This window comes from Rhinopithecus roxellana, chromosome 15 (genome assembly GCF_007565055.1).
Source record: "Rhinopithecus roxellana isolate Shanxi Qingling chromosome 15, ASM756505v1, whole genome shotgun sequence".
Classification (NCBI taxonomy): Eukaryota; Metazoa; Chordata; class Mammalia; order Primates; family Cercopithecidae; genus Rhinopithecus; species Rhinopithecus roxellana.
Window position 1 is genome coordinate 21193438 of NC_044563.1, and position 21258 is coordinate 21214695.

Here is a 21258-nt window from a genome sequence, read left to right on the forward strand (position 1 = left end):
GCTTAGAACTCTTAAATGCATTATGTGGGTTAATCCCGCAAGAAAAACTGAATTCAAACAAATATCATCTCATTTTCAGATACAGAAACCAAGGCGTACAAAGGTTAAGTATCTCGCCCGTGGGCAGAACTGGGTTATAAACTCAGATCAAGCACTAATCTATTATGCTATATTGCCCAGTCTGATGAAGGACACAGTATCAAGGAGATTCAGTTCCACGAATGCCAACAATTAGTGAAATGTCCTTTGTTTTCTTCTCTTCCCTTCCCCTAATCTTTTTTTCCCAGAACAGTTGGCATGTATTTTGTGTGTATGTGTGTGTGTTTTTGAGGCACAGTCTCACCCTGTCGCCCAGTCTGGAGTGTGATGGCACAATCTTGGCTCACTTCACCCTCAGCCTCCCAGGTTCAAACGATTCTCCTGCCTCAGCTTCCCAAGTAGCTGGGATTACAGGCGCCTGCCACCACGCCCAGCTAATTTTTGTATTTTTAGTAGAGATAGGGTTTCACCATGTTGGCCAGGCTGGTCTCAAACTCCTGACCTCAGGTGGTCTGCCCACCTCGGCCTCCCAAGGTGCTGGGATTACAGGCTTGAGCCACCATGCTCGACCTTTTTTTAATTTTTTTTTTTTTTTGAGGTGGAGTCTCACTCTGTCACCAGACTGGAATCCAGCGGTGGGATCTCGGCTCACTGCAGCCTCCCGAGTAGCTGGGACTACAGGTACATACCACCACGTCCAGCTAACTTTTTTTTTTTTTTTTGAGACGGAGTCTCACCCTGTCGCCCAGACTGGAGTGCAGTGGCGCAATCTCGGCTCACTGCAACCTCTACCTCCCAGATTCAAGCGATTCTCCTGCCTCAGCCTCCTGAGTAGCTGGGATTACAGGTGCTCCACCACCACCACGCCCAGCTAATTTCTGTATTTATTTATTTTTTTGAGACAAGGTCTCAGGCTGGAGTGCAGTGGCGCAATCTCAGCTAACTGCAAGCTCCGCCTCCCGGGTTCACGCCATTCTCCTGGCTCAGCCTCCCGAGTAGCTGGGACTACAGGCACCAGCCACCACGCCTGACTAATTTTTTTGTATTTTTAGTAGAGACAGGGTTTCACCGTGTTAGCCAGGGTCGTCTTGATCTCCTGACCTCGTGATTCGCCTGCCTTGGCTTCCCAAAGTGCTGGGATTACAGGCGTGAGCCACTGCATCCCGCAATTTTTGTATTTTTAGTAGAGATGGGGTTTCACCATATTGGCCAGGCTGGTCTCGAACTCCTGACCTTGTGATCCACCATGCCTGGCCTAATTTTTGTATTTTCAGTAGAGACGGAGTTTCACCACGTTGGCCAGGATGGTCTCAATCCCTTGACCTTGTGATCCACCCACCTTGGCCTCCCAAAGTGCTGGGATTATAGGTATGAGCCACTGTGTCCAGTCAGTTGGCATGTTATTACCCCACCTCTTAGAGTACTCAGTACCTTGGCGCTGGAGGAATGCGGCATGGCAGCTGATGTACTGCTGCTACTGTAACCCGGCCGATACTTGTACATGGTAGGTGTCGGGGGGCTGTCCTTGCCCAGTAAGCTGCTATCTGCAAGAAAAAAGGCCAAGGGGGCACTACTTTACAAGCGGTGTTTTGGTTTAAGAGACAGGGTCTCATTCTGCTGTCCACGCTGGAGTGCAGTGGCACGATTATAGCTCACTGGAGCCTTGAACTCCTGGGCTCCCACCTCAGCCTCCCACCTCAGCCTCCTGAGTAGCTGGATTGCAGACATATGCCACCATGCCCAGCTAATTTTTTTTTTTATTTTTTGTAGAGACAGTCTTGCTATGTTGTCCAGGGTGGTCTTGAACTCCTGGGCTCAAGCAATCCTCCTGCATTGGCCTCCCAAAGTGCTGGGATCACAGGTGTGAGCCACTGTGTCTAGCCTATGAGTGGTTCACTTTATCTGCCTAGGGTTCCTTAAGTACAGGGAGAGGACAAGGTAGGGATATACCCTTCGCTGAAATCAAGACTAAAGACTTAAACCAGCCCAGAACTCAGAGTGGGTAAATGCACCAAAAAGGTCCTATGATGTTCTCTGGTCTGCCTAGAGGCTGATCATTTTCCCGGCAAAAGTCCCAATCACTGCCAATAGCTAAATGGCATCTCTTCTCTTCCAGTTGCAAAGTGGCACAAGTACCACCTGTTGGGTATTTAAAGTCACAACACAAGAAATATCTCCCAGCCCTTGCATGTCCTCTAAAGCTCATAACCTTCTCAATCCTGCCCCTAGTTCTAGTATCTTACAAATCAAGGCAGCCCTTACCCTCATTAGTAGCCAGGCCGAGGTGTGTTCGCAGCCCCGTATAACGGCTCAGGTCTGGCTTAGGAGGAGGTGGAGGTTCAGCATCTGCAGACTGGCTCTCTGTTATCTCCAGGCTTCCCTTAGACTGGATTGATGAGGGGAGGGAATAGTCAGATTTGGAAATTGAGCATTACGGCAACTCAAAGTATTAAATTGGTATAAGAGAGAGGTATTTGGGAGTCAATTCTCATGTATTTCTTTTTTTTTTTTTTCTTTTGAGACAAGGTCTCACTCTTGCCCAGGCTGCAGTACAGTGGCACGCACGATCATGGCTCACTGCAGCCTGCAACTCTTAGGCTCAAGTGCTCCCTTGAGCCTTGAGCCTTCAGCCTTCAACCTCAGCCTCCCAAGTAGCTGGGATTACAGGTACATGTCACCTCACCCAGTTAATTTATTTTACTTTATTTTGTAGAGACGGGGGTCTCGCCATGTTGCCCAAGCTGGTCTTGAACCCCTAACCTCAAGCAATACCACCCCACTTTGGCCACCCAAAGTGTTGGGATTATAGACATGAGCCACTGCCTATCATATATTTCTAAACCAGACTGGAAGACAAGGCACAAGAATCAGTTTGGGTATAGTATTAGATGAAGAAAATTTTTTTTTTTTTTTTTTTAAATGGAGTCTTGCTCAGTCACCCAGGCTGGAGTGCAGTGGCGTGATCTTGGCTCACTGCAACCTCTGGCTTGCAGGTTCAAGCAGTTCTCATGCCTCAGCCTCCCAATCAGCTAGAATTACAGGCATGTGCCACCACGCCTGGCTAATTTTTTTTTTTTTTTTTTTTTTTTTGAGATGGAGTTTCGCTCTTGTTGCCCATGCTGGAGTGCAACAGGCATGATCTCGGCTCACTGCAACCTCCACCTCCCGGCTTCAAGCAGTTCTCCTGCCTCAGCCTCCCAAGTATCTGGGATTACAGGCAAGGGCCACCACACCCGACTAATTTTATATTTTTAATAGAGATGGGGTTTCTCCATGTTGGTCAGGCTGGTCTTGAGCTCCTGACCTCAGGTGATCCACCCACCTCAGCCTCCCAAAGTGCTGGGATTACAGACGTGAGCCACTGTGCTCAGCCAGAAAAGTTTTCTATTTTTTATTTTAGTCTGTTTTAGAGATGGAGTCTTGCTATGTTGTCCAGGCTGAGCTCCTGAACTCAAGCGATCTTCCCACCTCAGCCTTGCAAAGTGCTGGGATTATAGGCATGAGTTACTGTACCCGGCAGAAGAAAGGTTTAAAAAAGGTTTTAGGCCGGGCGCGGTGGCTCAAGCCTGTAATCCCAGCACTTTGGGAGGCCGAGACGGGCGGATCACGAGGTCAGGAGATCGAGACCATCCTGGCTAACACGGTGAAACCCCGTCTCTACTAAAAAGACAAAAAACTAGCCGGGCGAGGTGGCGGCGCCTGTAGTCCCAGCTACTCGGGAGGCTGAGGCAGGAGAATGGTGTGAACCCGGGAGGCGGAGCTTGCAGTGAGCTGAGATCTGGCCACTGCACTCCAGCCTGGGTGACAGAGTGAGACTCCGTCTCAAAAAAAAAAAAGGTTTTAATTCTGTCACTTATTTGCCCATTTAAACCAACAACTACTTGTTTAGCTCCTACCATCTAGCTGTAAGCTGCTAAGTCCTATGAAGACATGGAAATTAATGAATTCATTTTTTATTGTTAATGAACTTAAAATCTAATATAGGGCCAGGTGCAGTGGCTCACGCCTGTAATTCCAGCACTTTGGGAGGCTGAGGGAGGTGGATCAATTCAGGTCAGGAGTTCGAGACCAGCCTGGCCAACATAGGAAAACCCTGCCTCTACCAAAAATACAAAAATTAGCAGGGCGTGGTGGCATGCGCCTGTAGTCCCAGCTACTTGGGTGGCTGAGGCATGAGAATCGCTTGAACCTGGGAGGAAGAGGTTGCAGTGAGCTGAGATCATACCACAGGAGTCCAGCCTGGGTAACAGACCAAGACTTCCTCTCAAAAAAAAAAGCCAATGTAGAAAACAAGATTTATATTGAAGTAATTTTAACACAAATCAGTAAGTGATAAACACTGTAAGAAATATGGGCCAGGCGCAGTGGCTCATGACTGTAATCCCAGTACTTTGGGAGGCCAAGGTGGGCGGATCACCTGAGGTCAGGGGGTCGAGACCAGCCTGGCCAACATGGCAAAACCCCATCTCTACTAAAAATACAAAAATTAGCCAGGCAAGGTGGCAGGCACCTGTAATCCCAGCTATTCTGGAGGCTGAGGCAGGAGAATTGCTTGAACACGGGAGGCAGAGTTTGCAGTGAGCCGAGATCGCACCACTGTACTCCAGCCTGGGCAACAGAGCAAGACTCTGTCTCAAAAGAAAAAAAAAAAAGCAAACTAAAGCAAGCTTCCATCCCTTTGCCTTGAGTTAGATTTCCATGTTATCTAGCTTGACTTCCCTAAATTCCTCACCTTTGTTCTCCTCAGCTCTCCCTGGATGCCATTATCCATGATCTTCACAGTTATCTGCCCATCTGAAACTTCTGGTCGAAGGAAGGGAGGTCTGATTACAATTGTCTTCTCTTTCTTTGGTCTCCCCAAATACCTAAGTGTCAAGAGAGAGAGCTTTCATTCATTTATTTTCAAGTATCTACAGTTTGCGTAAAGCATTTTTATTAGGTTGGTGCAAAAGTAATTGCAGTTTTGGTCATCACTTACTTAGCAATAAACAGATTTCTTTGATTCTGTGAAGGACTGAAGCAAGACTAGGCCTTTCTGAGCAGATACCTAGCTCAAGGAAAGCACTTTAGAGTGTATCTTATTCACTCTCAATTTTCAAAGGAGATTTACCTTAATACCTGAAGAATATCAATGGAATTCACAGTGTCCACTAAAGCAGGGGTCCCCAACCCCTGGGCCACAGACCAGTACCGGTTCGTGGCCTGTTAGGAACTGGGCCACACAGCAGGAGGTGAGCAGTGGGCCAGCGAGCATTACCACCTAAGCTCCACCTCCTGTCAGATCAGTGAAGGCATGAGATTCTCCTAGGAGCGCAAACCCTAGAACCCTGTTGTAAACTACACATGCAAGGGATCTAGGTTGTATGTGTGTGATCTCAGCTCACTGCAACCTCTGCCTCCCGGATTCAGGCTATTCTCCTGCCTCAGCCTCCCAAGTAGCTGGGATTACAGGTGCCTGCCACCTTGCCCAGCTAATTTTTGTATTTTTAGTAGAGACGGGGTTTCACTATATTGGCCAGGCTGCACTCAAACTTCTGACCTCAAGTGATTCACTCACCTTGGCCTCCCAAAGTGCTGGGATTACAGGTGTAAGCCGCCACACCCAGCCATGAGAATCTAATGCCTCATGATCTGAGGTGGAACAGTTTCATCCTGAAACCACCCCGCCCTAGCCCCCATCTCTGGAAAAACCGTCTCCCATGAAACTGGTCCCTACTGCCAAAAAGGTTAGGGACCACTGCACTAAAGGATGGTCATGTAGGTACTTACCATTCTAAGATAGAGAACCCTTCCTAAAGGCTGTCTCCCACCAGATCCCTCCTTTACCAGAACAAGCCCAAAGAAGATAAAAGTTCTGACCAATGGTAAACACTAGACCAAAGGGATAGGTGTACCTGGGTGCTGGAGAACTGCAGAGAACACGGCTGACATTGTTACAGCAGCCATTGGTGAAGGGGTTCACACCTCCCCGGAATTTACCCGTAACCTAGAGGGAGGAAAAAAATACCAGGTTAGAAGATGAGACCTTAGGCCGGGCGCGGTGGCTCAAGCCTGTAATCCCAGCACTTTGGGAGGCCGAGACGGGCAGATCACAAGGTCAGGAGATCGAGACCATCCTGGCTAATACGGTGAAAGCCCGTCTCTACTAAAGAATACAAAAAACTAGCCGGGCGACGAGGCGGGCGCCTGTAGTCCCAGCTACTTGGGAGGCGGAGGCAGGAGAATGGCGTGAACCTGGGAGGCGGAGCTTGCAGTGAGCTGAGATCCGGCCACCGCACTCCAGCCTGGGCGACAGAGCCAGACTCCGTCTCAAAAAAAAAAAAAAAAAAAGAAGATGAGACCTTGACTTCCAAAGGCCAAAATACAAATCTATTACAAATTATTGTGCACTCACTATCTGAGGGATACGCAAATGAGTAAAACACAAGAAATTTATATATGTTATGGTTAAGAGCAGGGAATCTACAGTCAGAGTCCTTAGTTCAAATCCTAGGTCTACCTCATGGTTGCTGACCCAAAACCTCAGTTTCCTCATATAAAATGGGATAGCTTTCTAAATATTGAAAACTAAGATAAAGAATAAGCAATTAAGGGCTGGGCATGGTGGCTCACACCTGTAATCCCAGCACTTTGGGAGGCTGAGGCAAGTGGATCACCTGAGGTCAGGAATTCGAGACCAACCTGGCCAACGTGGCAAAACCTGTCTCTACTATAAAAAGATATAAAAATTAGCCGGGCGTGCTGTCAGGCACCTGCAATCCCAGCTACTTGGGTAGCGGAGGCAGGAGAATTGCTCAAAGCCAGGAGGCAGAGGTTGCAGTGAGCCGAGATCCTGCCACTGCGCCCCAGCCACTGGGCTCCCGCCTGGGTGACAGAGCGATACTCCGTCTCAAAAAAGAAAAAAAAAGCAATTAAGGTTAGCTACTATTATATGCACAAAAATCATTGCTTTCCTGTAAGCAGCACTATAAGTTTCTTGAGGGCTAGTCCAACTCTTTTGTTGTTTCTATAAACTGAGAGCCTAAATTCTCCAGTATCCAGTGGGCATACAGTAAATGTCTGTTAACTAAGAAATGGCTCTTTTTTTTTTTTTTTTTTGCAGGAAGATCTTAAATACATGCATATGATGAGCATATATATACATATACATATATGTCTTGCCACACTTTAAACTATTAATATAATTTTTGACAAACTAAATAAAGAATACTATTATTTGGATACCAAGTTCTATGGTGAGTATTGTTTAAAAAACTATCATCTTATTCTTTATGCTATATTGTCTAATTTCAGTTTGGTTTGGATCTCTCAATTGATATTTCAGGTGATGATGCCAAACCATCCAAGAGTTTCTTTGGAGATAGACATTATTTTGTTACAAAAGATATTTTAGCACTTTCGGAGGCCGAGGTGGGTGGATCATCTGAGGTCAGGAGTTCGAGACCAACCTGGCCAACATGGTGAAACCCTGTCTCTACTAAAAATACAAAAATTAGCTGGGCGTGGTGATGCACACCTGTAATCTCAGCTACTGGGGAGCCTGAGGCAGAAGAATCACTTGAACCCAGGAGGCGGAGATTGCAGTGAGCCAAGATCACGCCACTGGACACCAGCCTGGGCGACAGAGTGAGACTCTGTCTCAAAAAAAAAAGATATTTTAGGGCAAAATTCAGCCTTTATCTCTATTGTCTTAGCATCTCTTTGAGAATTTATTTTCTTTTTTTTTATTATACTTTAAGTTCTAGGGTACATGTGCACAATATGCAGGTTTGTTACATATGTATACCTGTGCCATGTTGGTGTGCTGTACCCATTAACTCGTCATTTACATTAGGTATATCTCCTAATGCTATCCCTCCCCCACCCCACAACAGGCCCCAGTGTGTGATGTTCCCCACCCTGTGTCCAAGTGTTTTCATTGTTCAATTCCCACCTATAAGTGAGAACATGCGGTGTTTGGTTTTCTGTCCTTGAAACAGTTTGCCCAGAATGATGGTTTCCAGCTTCATCCATGTCCCTACAAAGGACATGAACTCATCCTTTTTTATGGCTTCATAGTATTCCATGGTGTATATGTGAGAAATGGCCTCTATTCTTACATGGCCTCTATGCTTACATGAGGAATTAGGACTACCTCACTCCCTACCATTAATCTCTACATAATCATGAAAAGTATTCACTAAGCATCTCTTTGTGGAAGCACTACACTGCACACTAATCAGAGGGCTAAAGACACATGCCCTGCTCTTCAGGGGTCTCTCGTCACTTCTCTCCATACCTGTTCATTGGTTGTGCGTCCCCTGGCCACCAGCACCACGTGAAATCCCGTGAGGCCAGCTACAGGGATGAAGAATAAGCCAGCCACACACATTACTGCCATTCTGATGCCAAACAATCAAGGAGAACAGAGCAACATGATCTCACTTTCCCCAGCCCCTACTGCAGCCATTTTCCCTTTAGCCCTCATTCCTCCCCCTTCCAGTCCCACAACCTAAAAGGCCTTGAAGGATACGTGACAGCCGTGCGGACCCCTGAGAGTTCCTCTATGTGGTAGAGGACATAAAGGAGGCCAAAGCCAAACACACCCATAATGTGGGCTGTCAGGGAAAGGAGGAAGAGGAAGAAATAACGGTAGTTCCGGCGACCAATACAGTTGTTCACCCAGGGGCAGTGATGATCAAATTCCTAGGGACAAAAAGAGACAGATGAGAGGTATCCCTGGACCACAGCATTAAATTACTTCTGTCAAGAAAAGAAACAAATGGCAGCTAAGTTTTGGTTTTAGTAATTTATGATCATGGTCACCAATTAGTTCAAAATTAAATCCAGTTTATTTTGCTCTATAAATCTGCAAGGGAGACCTTCCAGAGGTTGGTCAAAGGCCAAGGCCAAACCAGCCGTAGTGGTGCACACTTGTAGTCCCAGCTACTTGGGAGGCTGGGGCTTGAGCCCAGGAGTTCAAGGCTGTAGTGAACTATGATGACTGCCTGTGAATAGCCACTATACTGGGCAACACAGCAAGACCCCACCTCTAAAAAAAAAAAAAAGAAAAGGCCAAGGCCAGTTCTCAAAGCTTATCCTATGTGACCAAAGAACTCTAAAAGTGATGAATGTCAGCGGCTTTGCAAAAACATCAAGATTCATAAGAGGATTGGATGGAGAATTTGGCAGGTAACTGCTTACAGCCAAATGAAAATGGAATGGAAAAAGGACAAGGGATACAGAAGGACAGGCAGGAAAAGAACTACAACAAATTGAAACACAATGGCATGATTTTCTGGAAGAGAAAACTCAAAGCCAGGATAAATAACCAAAGATGAGCCAACAGCTAGAAGGCTAGAACTATAAATCTTGGTGTCAAGAGAGCCTACACCCTGCTGGTGCAATGGCTCATGCCTGTAATCCCAGCACTCTGGGAGGCCAGGGCATGAGAATCACTTGAAGCCAGGAATTTGAGACAGTCCAAGCAACACAGGGAGACCTCATCACTACAGAAAGTATAAGTAAATAAAAAAGAAAGTCTATGCCCATACTGAGTTAAAGCTTCCCTCCTACAATAATATTTATGCTCTGCCTCTCCTGTTATGTCATTACTAACACCATGTGACAGAGCTGGACCATGTGGCCAACGTAGGCAGGACTATACCACATCCAAAGCTAAGAATCTATTATATGGTTAGGATGAAGACAATGAAGGTTAAGCATGAAGTCTTACCCCACCTAGGGTGCTTACCTCCACACAGTTGTCACAGACACTGCAGTGGGAACATCGAGGGGGACGGTAGAAGCGGCAGGTGGCACACCATTTCATGCGCACCTGGATGCCCTTGATCTCCACTGTTTTGTAAAGGGGAGCTCGGAAATCATCTTCCTTGTCCTCATCCTCCTCAGCTGTAGAGAGGAAAAGTCAATTAAAAACAACTATGCCAGAACTGTAGTAAGTGCTAGGGATCCAATGATGTTTAAAATATAGCTTCTGCCTTTGAGGAATTCACATTCTAATGAGTGAGACTAGGAACTAGGAACTATAAGACTGTGAGGTCAGGTTTTTATACAACACTATGGGAACACGGATGAGGAAGCAATTTATTCTGCATTGGGAAGTGAGGTTCAAGATAAAATGATTCAAGAGGTAGCTCTTGTATGCATCTGCTGGTGTTATTTGGCTTAAGTATATGAATATATTTTAAACAAATAGTTTACATATCCAAAGCACATACATAATGAGTTTACATAAGAGTTCAGTATCTATATTTATATGAGTGAACTATAGCAATTCAAGAGAGGAACTAACATCAACCTTTTTTTCCAGGCACAAATCCTTTGCCCAGCCAACCATGGTGGCTCATGCCTGTAATCCCAGCACTTTGGGAGGCCGAGAAGGGCGGACTGCCTGAACTCAGGAGTTCAAAACCAGCATGGCCAACATGGTGAAACCTCGTCTCTACTAAAAATACAAAAGTTAGCCGGGTGTGGTGGCGGGCGCCTGTAGTCCCAGCTACTCAGGAGGCTGAGGCAAGAGAATCGCTTGAACCCAGGAGCCGGAGGTTGCAGTGAGCTGAGGTCACGCCACTGCACTCCAGCCTGGGCAACAGAGCGAGACTCCATCTTCATCTTAAAAAAAAAAGAAAAAAACCAAATCCCTTCCCAAAATCTCTTCCCCTACTCTATGAATTTTCTATATATACACATATTTCAGTATTATTTGTTGCACAAGCATAAATGCCCTTTCTCTCAATTTTCAGCTATCAGAAACCCACCATCCCATTTCAAAACTTAAAAGACATTATTTGCCTTCTCATATACAATTAGCAATTTTTTTTTGTTTTTTGTTTTTTGTTGTTGTTTTGTTTTTTGAGATGGAGTCTTGCTCTGTTGCCCAGGCTGGAGTGCAAGGACGTGATCTTGGCTCACTGCAACCTCCCCCTCCCGGGTTCAAGTGATACTTCTGTCTCAGCCTCCCAATAGCTGGGATTACAGACACATGCCACCTCAGCGGCTAATTTTTTGTATTTTTAGTAGAGACAGGGTTTTACCGTGTTCCCCAGGCTGGTCTCAAACTCCTGAGCTCAGGCAATCCACCCACCTCAGCCTCCCAAAGTGCTAGGATTACAGGCATGGGCCACCACACCCAGAGCAATTTTTATTTTTTATTAACCTAGAAAAAAAAATGTGGGAAGGAAAAATTAAATAAATGATAGTGTGGGATTAAAAATTAAGTTTTCAAATTTTACTGATTTCTTTTCATAGCATTTTTTCATATTTACATGGCAAGAAATGCTAGGTAAAGAACTGTACAGCCGAGTGTGGTGGCTCATGCCTATAATCCCACTTTGGGATTATAAGCACTTTGGGAGGCCAAGGAGGGCAGATCACATGAGGCCAGGAGTTCAAGACCAGTCTGGCCAAAATGGTGAAACCCAATCTCTACAAAAACACATAAAAATTAACCAGGGGTGGTGGCACACGCCTGTAATCCCAGCTACTTGGGAGGCTGAGGCAGGAGAATGGCTTGAATCTGGGAGGCAAAGGTTGCAGTAAGCCAAGATCATGCCACTGCACTCCAGCCTGGGTGACAGAGTAAGACACTGTCTAAAAAAAAAAAAAAAAACCACACACATAAATATATACTGCAGATACAGATATATGGTATACATAAATATACACACATATTTTTTAAGTCTTCAAAATATTGCGAGGATATATACCACAAGAGTAGTTAGCTCTGGTCTGTGAAATTATAGGTAATGTTTTGTCTTTTTTATACTTTGTACGTAATGAATGTGCACTACTTATTAAAATCTTTAAATAAAAGATTTTTTCTTTTGGTCAGGCACAGTGGCTCATGCCTGTAATCCCAGCACTTTGGGAGGCCGAGGCAGCTGGATCATTTGAGGTCAGGAGTTCCAGAGTAGCTTAGCCAACATGGTGAGACCCCATCTCTACTAAAAATACAAAAATTAGCTGGGCCTAGTGGCACGCTCCTGTAATTCCAGCAACTCGGGAGGCTGAGGTAGAGTAATTGCTTGAACCCGAAAGGCAGAGGTTGCAGTGAGCCAAGATGGCGCCACTGCACTTTAGCCTGGGCAACAGAGAGAGACTGCGTCTCAAAATAAGATTTTTTTCTTTTAAAGGGAAAAAATTCAAATGCTATTTTTCTTTTAAGAGAATCTTGCTCTATCACCCATGTTGGAGTGCTGTGCTGCAACCACAGCTCACTGCAGCCCTGAACTCCTGGGCTCAACTGATCCTCCAACCTCAGCCTCCCAAGTAGCTAGAACTGCAGATGGGCGCCAGCATGCCCAGTTGACATGCTCCTTATTTTGAAATGTCTGATCGTTCTACATTATCATCTACCAGAAGTGATCTCTTTGATTACTCTTACAACTTATCACAATGTATTTTTTGTTTGTTTTGAAACATAGTCTCGCACTATTGCTGGAGTGCAGTGGCGCAATCTCGGCTCACGGTAACCTCTGCCTCCTGGCTTCAAGTGATTCTCCTGCCTCAGCCTCCCAAGTAGCTGGGATTACAGGCATGCACCACCACGCCTAGCTAATTTTGTATTTTTAGAAGAGACAGGGTTTCTCCATGTTGGTCAGGCTTGTCTCAAACTCTCGACCTCAGGTGATCCACTCACCTGGGCCTCCCAAAGAGCTGGGATTACAAGCGTGAGACACCGCACCTGGCCCACAGTGTATTTGTTTATAGAGGTGTCTTCCTATCTTCCTTTCCAGTCTGAGCTATTTGAAAGGAAGGACCTTTTTATTTTTTATTTATTTTTCTTGAGATGGAGTTTTGCTCGTCGCCCAGGCTGGAGTGCAATGGGGTGATCTCAGCTTACCACAACTTCCACCTCCCAGGTTCAAGCAATTCTCCTGCCTCAGCCTCCCAAGGAGCTAAGGTTATAGGCATGTGCACCACCATACCTGGCTAATTTCTGTATTTTTAGTAGAGGTGGGGTTTCGCCATGTTGGCCAGACTGGTCTCGAACTCCTGACCTCAAGTGATCCGCCCCGGTCCTCCCAAAGTGCTGAGATTACAAGGGTAAGCCACCGCACCTGGCCAGCAATGACCTTCTTAAAAACATCACCCCAAATGACCATCATAGTGCCTTCCATATTACATCAATAAATATTTGATGAATGAATATTAAAGGCTCATTAAAATAGCCTTCCTTGGCTTTAGGGACACAAAGTTCCTTTCCCTCACCCTCACTTCAATCTTTGAAGGGAAGTCACAAATGAAGCACAATGATGTAGGCTTTGGGAGCACAATGAGTTTCTTTTTTTCTTTCTTTTTGAGACAGAGTCTTGCTCTGTTGCCCAGGCTGGAATGCAATGGTGCAATCTCGGCTCACTGCAACCTCCTCCTCCCCCGTTCAAGCGATTCTCCTGCCTCAGCCTCCCGAGTAGCTGGGATCACAGGAACCGGCCACCATGCCGGGCTAATTTTTGTGTTTTTCAGTGGAAACGGGGTTTTACCATGTTGGCCAGGCTGGTCTTGAACTCCTGACCTCAGGTGATCTGCCCACCTTGGCCTCCCAAAGTGCTGGGATTAAGATATAAGCCACCGGCCGGGCGCGGTGGCTCAAGCCTGTAATCCCAGCACTTTGGGAGGCCGAGACGGGCGGATCATGAGGTCAGGAGATCGAGACCATCCTGGCTAATACGGTGAAACCCCATCTCTACTAAAAAATACAAAAAAAAAACTAGCCGGGCGACGAGGCGGGCGCCTGTAGTCCCAGCTACTCGGGAGGCTGAGACAGGAGAATGGCGGGAACCCGGGAGGTGGAGCTTGCAGTGAGCTGAGATCCGGCCACAGCACTCCAGCCTGGGCGGCAGAGCAAGACTCCGTCTCAAAAAAAAAAAAAAAAAAAAAAAAATATAAGCCACCACGCCCAGCCCACAGTGAATTTCAGAAACACTTCATCTCACCAGAGTTGCTAGCCCGAAACTACTTGTCTCACTCTTGCAAAATAACCTCACATTTGAGAGGAAAACTACATGTCATCAGTGACAACCTTTGTCAACTTATCTTCTTTCCACCTTTTAGTCCACTGATGATAGTTCTCTCCCCTCCTATTCCAGAAAGAGCCTACTTCTTCTGCAAGCATAACCTTCAGATATGTACTGGAAAGCATCTCCTTCCTCTAAAAGTCCAATTTCAATTATCACCTTTCTTCAGTCTCAGCTTGTCTCTCCTCTGGTTCCATCTCTTCACGCCACAAACAAGTTAAATTCTGTATCCTAAAAAACCCTCCCCTTCTCCCATACGGTATTACTCCAACTTCTGCCTTCATGGCTTTTCTTTGTTTTGTTTTGTTTTGTTTTGAGACAGAGTCTTGCTCTTGTTGCCTAGGCTGGAGTGCAATGGCGAGATCTCAGCTCCCTGCAACCTCTGTCTCCTGGGTTCAAGCAATTCTCCTGCCTCAGCCTCCCGAGTAACTGGGATTACAGGCATATGCCACCATGCCCAGCTAATTTTTTGTATTTTTAGTAGAGATGGATTTTCTCCATGTTTGTCAGGCTGGTCTCAAACTCCCGACCTCGGGTGATCTGCCCACCTCAGCCTCCCAAAGTGCTGGGATTATAGGCATGAGCCACTGTGCCTAGCCAGCTTACTTCTTAAGACAGTAATTTTGGGCCAGGCGCAGTGGCTCATGCCTATAATCGCAGCACATTGGGAGGTTGAGGCAGGCGGATCACAAGGTCAGGAGTTCGATACCAGCCTGGCCAATATGGAAACCCCATCTCTACTAAAAATACAAAAATTAGCTGGGCGTGCTGGTGGGAGTCTACAGTCCCAGCTATTCGGGAGGCTGAGGCAGGAGAATTGCTTGAATCCAGGAAGCAGAGGTTATAGTGAGCCGAGATTGCGCCATGGCACTCCAGCCTAGGCAACAGAGCGAGACCCCGTCTCAAAAAAAAAAGAAAAAGAGTAATTTTGATAGTCATTGCCTGTTTTCTCATTTCTCACTCACTGCCTTCCAAACCTATACAACTTAGATATTTAGCAGTATCTCTTCCTCATACACACATATATCTATTTTTGTTATAATTAATTATTTCAGGCCAGGTATGGTGGCTCATGCCCATAATCCTAGCACTTTGGGAGGCTGAGGCGAGTGGACTGTTTGTGCCTGGGAGTTTGACACCAGCCTGGGCCACATGGCGAAACCCCATCTACCAAAAACAGGTATAGAAAAATTAGCTGGGTGTGGTGGCCGGTGCCTGTAGTCCCAGCAATTCCAGAGGCTAAAGTGGGAGGATCACCTGAGCCCAGGGGGTCAAGGCTGCAGTGAGCCGTGAGGACGCCACTGCACTCCACTCCATCCTGGACAACCGAGTGAGACCCTGTCTCAAAAAAAAAAAAAAAAAAAAAACAGGCCGGGCACAGTGGCTCACGCCTGCAATCCTAGCACTTTGGGAGGCCGAGGCGGGTGGATCACAAGGTCAGGAGATGGACACTATCCTGGCGAACACGGTGAAACCCCGTTTCTACTAAAAATACAAAAACTTAGCCAGGCGTGGTGGCGGGCGCCTGTAGTCCCAGCTACTTGAGAGGCTGAGGCAGGAGAACGGTGTGAACCCGGGAGGCGGAGGTTGCAGTGAGCTGAGATCGCGTCACTGCACTCCGGCCTGGGCGACAGTCAGACTTTGTCCCCCCCCCAAAAAAATTATTTCTTAGTTACCAAAAGAAATGGGAAATTTGAGTTTCCATACTACTGGAGCTCTCTAATTTCAATACTGCCAACCATCAGCTACCTGATGAATTTTCCTTAGTTCCCACTTTGTTCTATTTCTCCTCCTACTAACTCTTCTCACTCAATCCTTCCTCTTCCTCCTCCTCTGATCGTTACAGAAATGTCAGTGCTGATCAGATCTAACCTCAGTTCTTTCATAATCTCACAGTATTTTCTCTGGACAATCTTACTCCTGTTGCTTCAAATATCACATGGATGAAGATTATTAAATCAAGGTCTTCAACACTGACTATTCAATTGCCCACTGGGTAACTCTACCTGGCTGATTCAAGTATATCAAATTCAACACGTCTAAGAGTATTTATTCTCTGTCTTCCCTCCAAACCCATTTGACATTCTTGTATCTCATATTCTGGTTTATAAAAATCAGTATTCAACTTATCTCCCAGTTATGAACCTTGAAACTACTCTAGATAATTCCTCCACTTTCTCTCTCTTGCCAAATAAAATCATGAAAAGTCATGAAAAACTGTTGAGTCTACTACTAAAAAATCTGTAAATTCAGCCTTGAATTCAAGTGCTCATCTGGTTTATTTCCATAGCCTCCCAAAAGGCAGGTCTTTTTTTTTTTTTTGAGACGGAGTCTTGCTTTGTCCCCCACACTGGAGTGCAATGGCGCGATCGTGGCTCACTGCCACCTCTGCCTCCTGGGTTCAAGCGATTCTCCTGCCTCAGCCTCCTGAGTAGCTGAGATTATAGGCACCCACCACCATGCCCAGCTAATTTTTGTAATTTTAGTAGAGACAGGGTTTCACCATGTTGGTCAGACTGGTCTCAAACTCCTGACGTCAGGTGATCCGCCCGCCTCGGCCTCCCAAAGTGCTGGGATTACAGGCGTAAGCCACTGCGCCTGGCCTGTAATTCTTATAAGAATTATTTTTGTGTGGTCGGGCGCGGTGGCTCAAGCCTGTAATCCCAGCACTTTGGGAGGTTGAGACAGGCAGATCACGAGGTCAGGAGATCGAGACCATCCTGGCTAACATGGTGAAACCCCGTCTCGACTAAAAAAAATACAAAAAACTAGCCGGGTGAGGTGGCGGGCGCCTGTAGTCCCAGCTACTCGGGAGGCTGAGGCAGGAGAATGGCATAAACCCAGGAGGCAGAGTTTGCAGTGAGCTGAGATCTGGCCACTGCACTCCAGCCTGGGCGACAGAGCGAGACTCCGTCTCAAAAAAAAAAAAAAAAAAAAAAAAAAAAGAATTATTTTTCTAAAAGGAATACTGATGTTAAGTCCTCCAATTAAAGACCTCTTCCTATCCAAAGGAAAAAGTATGATCTATTTAACTTAGTATATAAAGTCCTTGACAATTTGGCTCTGGGTTTACTTCCCATCCCTCTGGTCGCACCATGCATAACATCCTCTAGCCCCACTAAGTTTGCCATTTCATAGCTATAAGCTTCTGCATGTGCTGTTTCCTCTGCCTAAAAATGCCCTTCCCTCCTATATTCTACTTGTTAAAGTCCTTCCCACCTATTTTCAGCAGCATTTCCCCAATTTATATGGGCAAAATATGTTCTCATATTTCTTTGTTCTCAATGTTTTATATTCTCACAGAACCTTGCTCATGCCTCCACTATAGTCTGCATCACACTGTTATAAGTGTCTTAATTCACTGTGGGTATTACTGTACCTAAAAATAGCATCCAACCCATATGCTTTAAATAAATTTCTGCTGAACAAATAACTAAAACTCAAAGATTTGACCCAAAGTGAATCATAGGACTAGAAGTTATGACATATATTCCTGAAGGCCCTGACCTGATTTTCATCATCAGAGAAGGATAAAAGTATCCCAAAATCCCCGGACTTTAAGGCCCAAGATCAACAGCGTATGCCCAAATCATTATTTTTCATATCCCAAAATCTCAGGACTCTTAAGGCCCAAGATCAACTGCGTAGGGCCAAATCATTGTTTTTCAAAGGTGCTTTTCAAAGGTGCTTCTAAGACAGAAGCAGATCTTACCTCGAGGGAAAATCCCTGGGTCCATGAAGGTGGCCATGCTAAAGTTGGCCAACACAAAGAGAAACATAATTGCATTGTAGATGGGCACTGCAGGTGACACATACAGGCTTAGTCCTGGACACCTGCACAGACAATAAAGAAAATGAGGGGTTGCCTGTAATATTTTGGACACGAACCATACACACAAAAATCAGTAAAGACTTAGCCCCCTACCTATAGATAAATCTTGTATGGTTTACCCTTGCCACCCCAAATTATTATCTTTATCTTTCCCACCAAGTGAGTCTAGTTTTCTATGGGAACTGCTCACTTTAGATAAAAGTACAAGACTCAGAATCTCTCCCATCTTAACCCCTTGCACTAAGGTCTTTGTGCTTCCGATTCATTCTTTTTTTTTTTTTTTTTTTTTTTTTTGTGAGACGGAGTCTGACTCTGTCACCCAGGCTGGAGTGCAGTGGCCGGATCTCAGCTCACTGCAAGCTCCGCCTCCCAGGTTCACGCCATTCTCCTGCCTCCGCCTCCCAAGTAGCTGGGACTACAGGCGCCCACCTCGTCGCCCGGCTAGTTTTTTGTATTCTTTAGTAGAGACGGGGTTTCACCGTGTTAGCCAGGATGGTCTCGATCTCCTGACCTTGTGATCCGCCCGTCTCGGCCTCCCAAAGTGCTGGGATTACAGGCTTGAGCCACCGCGCCCGGCCCCCAATTCATTCTTACCCTGTGGATCTTCCCACATGTTTTGAGATCTGTCCTTATCTCCTTTCTAACCAGACATGAGAACTAGGTACTAACTATGTAACTGATACCAGCTACACTCCCTTCTCTGGAGCAGCCTGAGGTTTCACGATCCCAGCCACGTCCCACTGACCTGCACATTGGCCCAAAGCATGGGATACCACCTACCTCTCTAGCCCCCGCTCCCCCTTGCCAGGTGACTCTGAACCACTCAAGTGCCTAAAGTTTCTTCATTGCATTGGATATGCCTGAGAGTTTATTCAACCAGAGGCCAGTTCCTAAGGTCGGGAAATTCTTTTAAAACACACAGATGGGAATGGATATCAAGACACAGAAGTAAACTCTTTGATGTCTAAAAATGAAGCAGGAATGGGGGAGGATAGAGACTAACAGACCAAAGAAGTCCTCAATTTTGTAGGAAAAAGAAACTACCCAAACATACCCAGTATTCCACAGCAATCAACTCAAGAGACATGCTTCAAGGTAACTTTTCTTGACCAATAAACAATTCTCTAGTCCAGAATTAAACTCAGTTTCTTTCAGGATATGAATCTACATAGGAATGCTTCCAGAGCTCTTCCTTTCTCTGCTGATTTCCTGGGAGCTAGAAGTTTTGGAAGAACATGATGTACTGCTTGTTTTGTCAGTAGTATCAAACACTCTTGTCACAGCTCAGGGAGAACTTCCCACTACCAAGACAGTGGCTAAATACTCTAATCTACTTTGTGGCTGAGAACTTAATCTCCAGAATGAGGACAGCATCTGTCCTTGTCCCCTTTATCTGGACCAGTCAAAGGAAGGAAGAACTCACTGAAGGAAAGGAAGAAGAGGACAGGAGGACAAGACAGCATATGATTCTAGAGAATTAATCCACAGCAGTCCTGGATTCTGTGAAGAAAAGATATCTGCACCCACCAAAACAAAAAGCACAGCCCTGACACTGACTCAGAGCAGTTTGGAGGAACTCAGTTCCTTAACGAGATATAAGTAAACCAAAGATAAGAGACAAAACTGTCACAAAGCATCTCACAAATCTTTACCACCACCATCTATTTATTCAAATTCCATTCAGCCATTCATTTAAAAAAGTTTTTAATATTTATTATATGCCAGGCTTTTTAGATAGTAAATATCAATTAGCTGTTTGGTTCTCTTGATATGTCAGTACACAGTTAGAAGACAAAATAATGAAGCTGGAGCGAGGGCCTCAATTATAGGGACTAAAGAGACCTTCAGTCACAGTTCTATACTATCCTCAAAGAAAGCCCCCCATAGAAGCTTCTTCCTCTATGAGTTCTTTGGTTCAGAAAAGATGTCTCCATACATTGGCAGGGTTTGGAGTGGAATATAAGCAAAAAGAAGAGTTCCTGCACTGCCTCACCCCAAAGCCTGATCTCCTAGGTTCCTTAAGAGGGAGGGAGAGAAACTGAAAACCAGTCATCCAGGTCAGAGCCCCTCCCTAGTACTAAGTTGTCACTTCAATTTCCGCCTGGGGAAGAAGAGAAAGGGTGACTCACTTGACTCCTACTGCCTGGGAAGATAATTAGAAGGGAAAAAGAAATTAAATCCTTAGAACACTGAGGTGCCCATGATTTAAAAGTCTCATTCCTACAACTGGCCACTGTGGCCTCTTGAGCTTCTGAAAGAAATATTCACCTTAGTCTCCATCCCTGAGGGAAACTAAGGAGAATAAGAACAAGATATGAAACCTCTTGCAGGCTCATGTCAATCTTTCCGACTCAACTCTTTCTTCAGTTTTGTTTTTTGAGACAGGGTCTCGCTCTCTTGCCCAGGCTGCAGTGCAGTGGCAAGATCACAGCCCACTGCAGCCTCAAACTCCTGAGCTCAAGTGATCCTCGACACCAGCCTCCTGAGGAGCTGGGACTACAGATGCACATCACCACGCCCGGCTAATTTTTTGTAGAAACAGGGTTTCACCATGTTGCCCAGGCTGGACTCAACCACTGAGCTCAAAGCGATTTGCCCGCCTTGGCCTCCCAAAGTGCTGGGATTACAGACATGAGCCACCATGCCCAGCCAGTTTTATTTTTAAGCAAAGCAACTCAATTTCTTGAGGATCCTGCTAACCTACCCCTGGATGATGAACTTGACCCCTACAACCTTCTGGATATCAACTTGTTCCAGATAAAGTGTGTAATCCTGGAATGGAATTCCAGTATCTGTTGCCAAAATGAAGTCTGCCCCCACAGTGCCAGAATCTAGAAATGATGCAAATAACAACTTCATGGGCAATATTTGCTCCTAGATTCACAGAACCATTGCTTCCAATCAGCACTGTAAGGAACACCCCACCAAGGAGAGGCATGTGTGAGCAGAGCCTGTTCTTGCCATATCCCAAATTCTGCTTGATTTAAGGAGAGGTTTTCCGTTGCTATGGTACTTTGCCAGATTCCTAGGTGACTACCCCAAGTGGCCTGTATGAATCTGTTGCCTTTGATGGAAGATGAGGCCAGAGCTCAGGAGTTGTTGGGGCTTGTCCTTAGACTATGGCAATGATCATAAAGCTCTAAAGCCTAGGGAGTGGCCACAGCCCAGAAGGCTGGCTGACTCATTGACAGGACTACCAGACCTATACCATCTCAGGTAGAACAGGTTCTTCTGCCCATCCATTCAGCACTCCTGTTTTCAAGGCCAAACAAAATTGGGAGAATGGGGCCAGGCACAGTGGCTCACGCCTGTAACCCTGGCACTTTGGGATGCCAAGGCAGGTGGATCACCTGAGGTCAGGAGTTCGAG

General features: G+C 45.8%; 1 protein-coding gene across 3 annotated transcripts in view; it reads right to left on the bottom strand.

Annotated features, from left to right (window-relative positions):
* ZDHHC5 (zinc finger DHHC-type containing 5) overlaps positions 1-21258 on the bottom strand; it is a 36159-nt gene that overhangs the window by 2726 nt on the left and 12175 nt on the right. For all 3 annotated transcript variants that reach the window (XM_010382806.2, XM_030917836.1, XM_030917837.1), the window contains exons 3-10: positions 17770-17891; positions 9773-9930; positions 8552-8724; positions 8318-8420; positions 5934-6025; positions 4772-4904; positions 2302-2425; positions 1471-1583 (exon numbers count right to left, since the gene is read on the bottom strand). In XM_010382806.2, the coding sequence (XP_010381108.1) occupies positions 1471-1583; positions 2302-2425; positions 4772-4904; positions 5934-6025; positions 8318-8420; positions 8552-8724; positions 9773-9930; positions 17770-17891 (1018 nt within the window). The remainder of the gene's footprint in view (positions 1-1470; positions 1584-2301; positions 2426-4771; positions 4905-5933; positions 6026-8317; positions 8421-8551; positions 8725-9772; positions 9931-17769; positions 17892-21258) is intronic.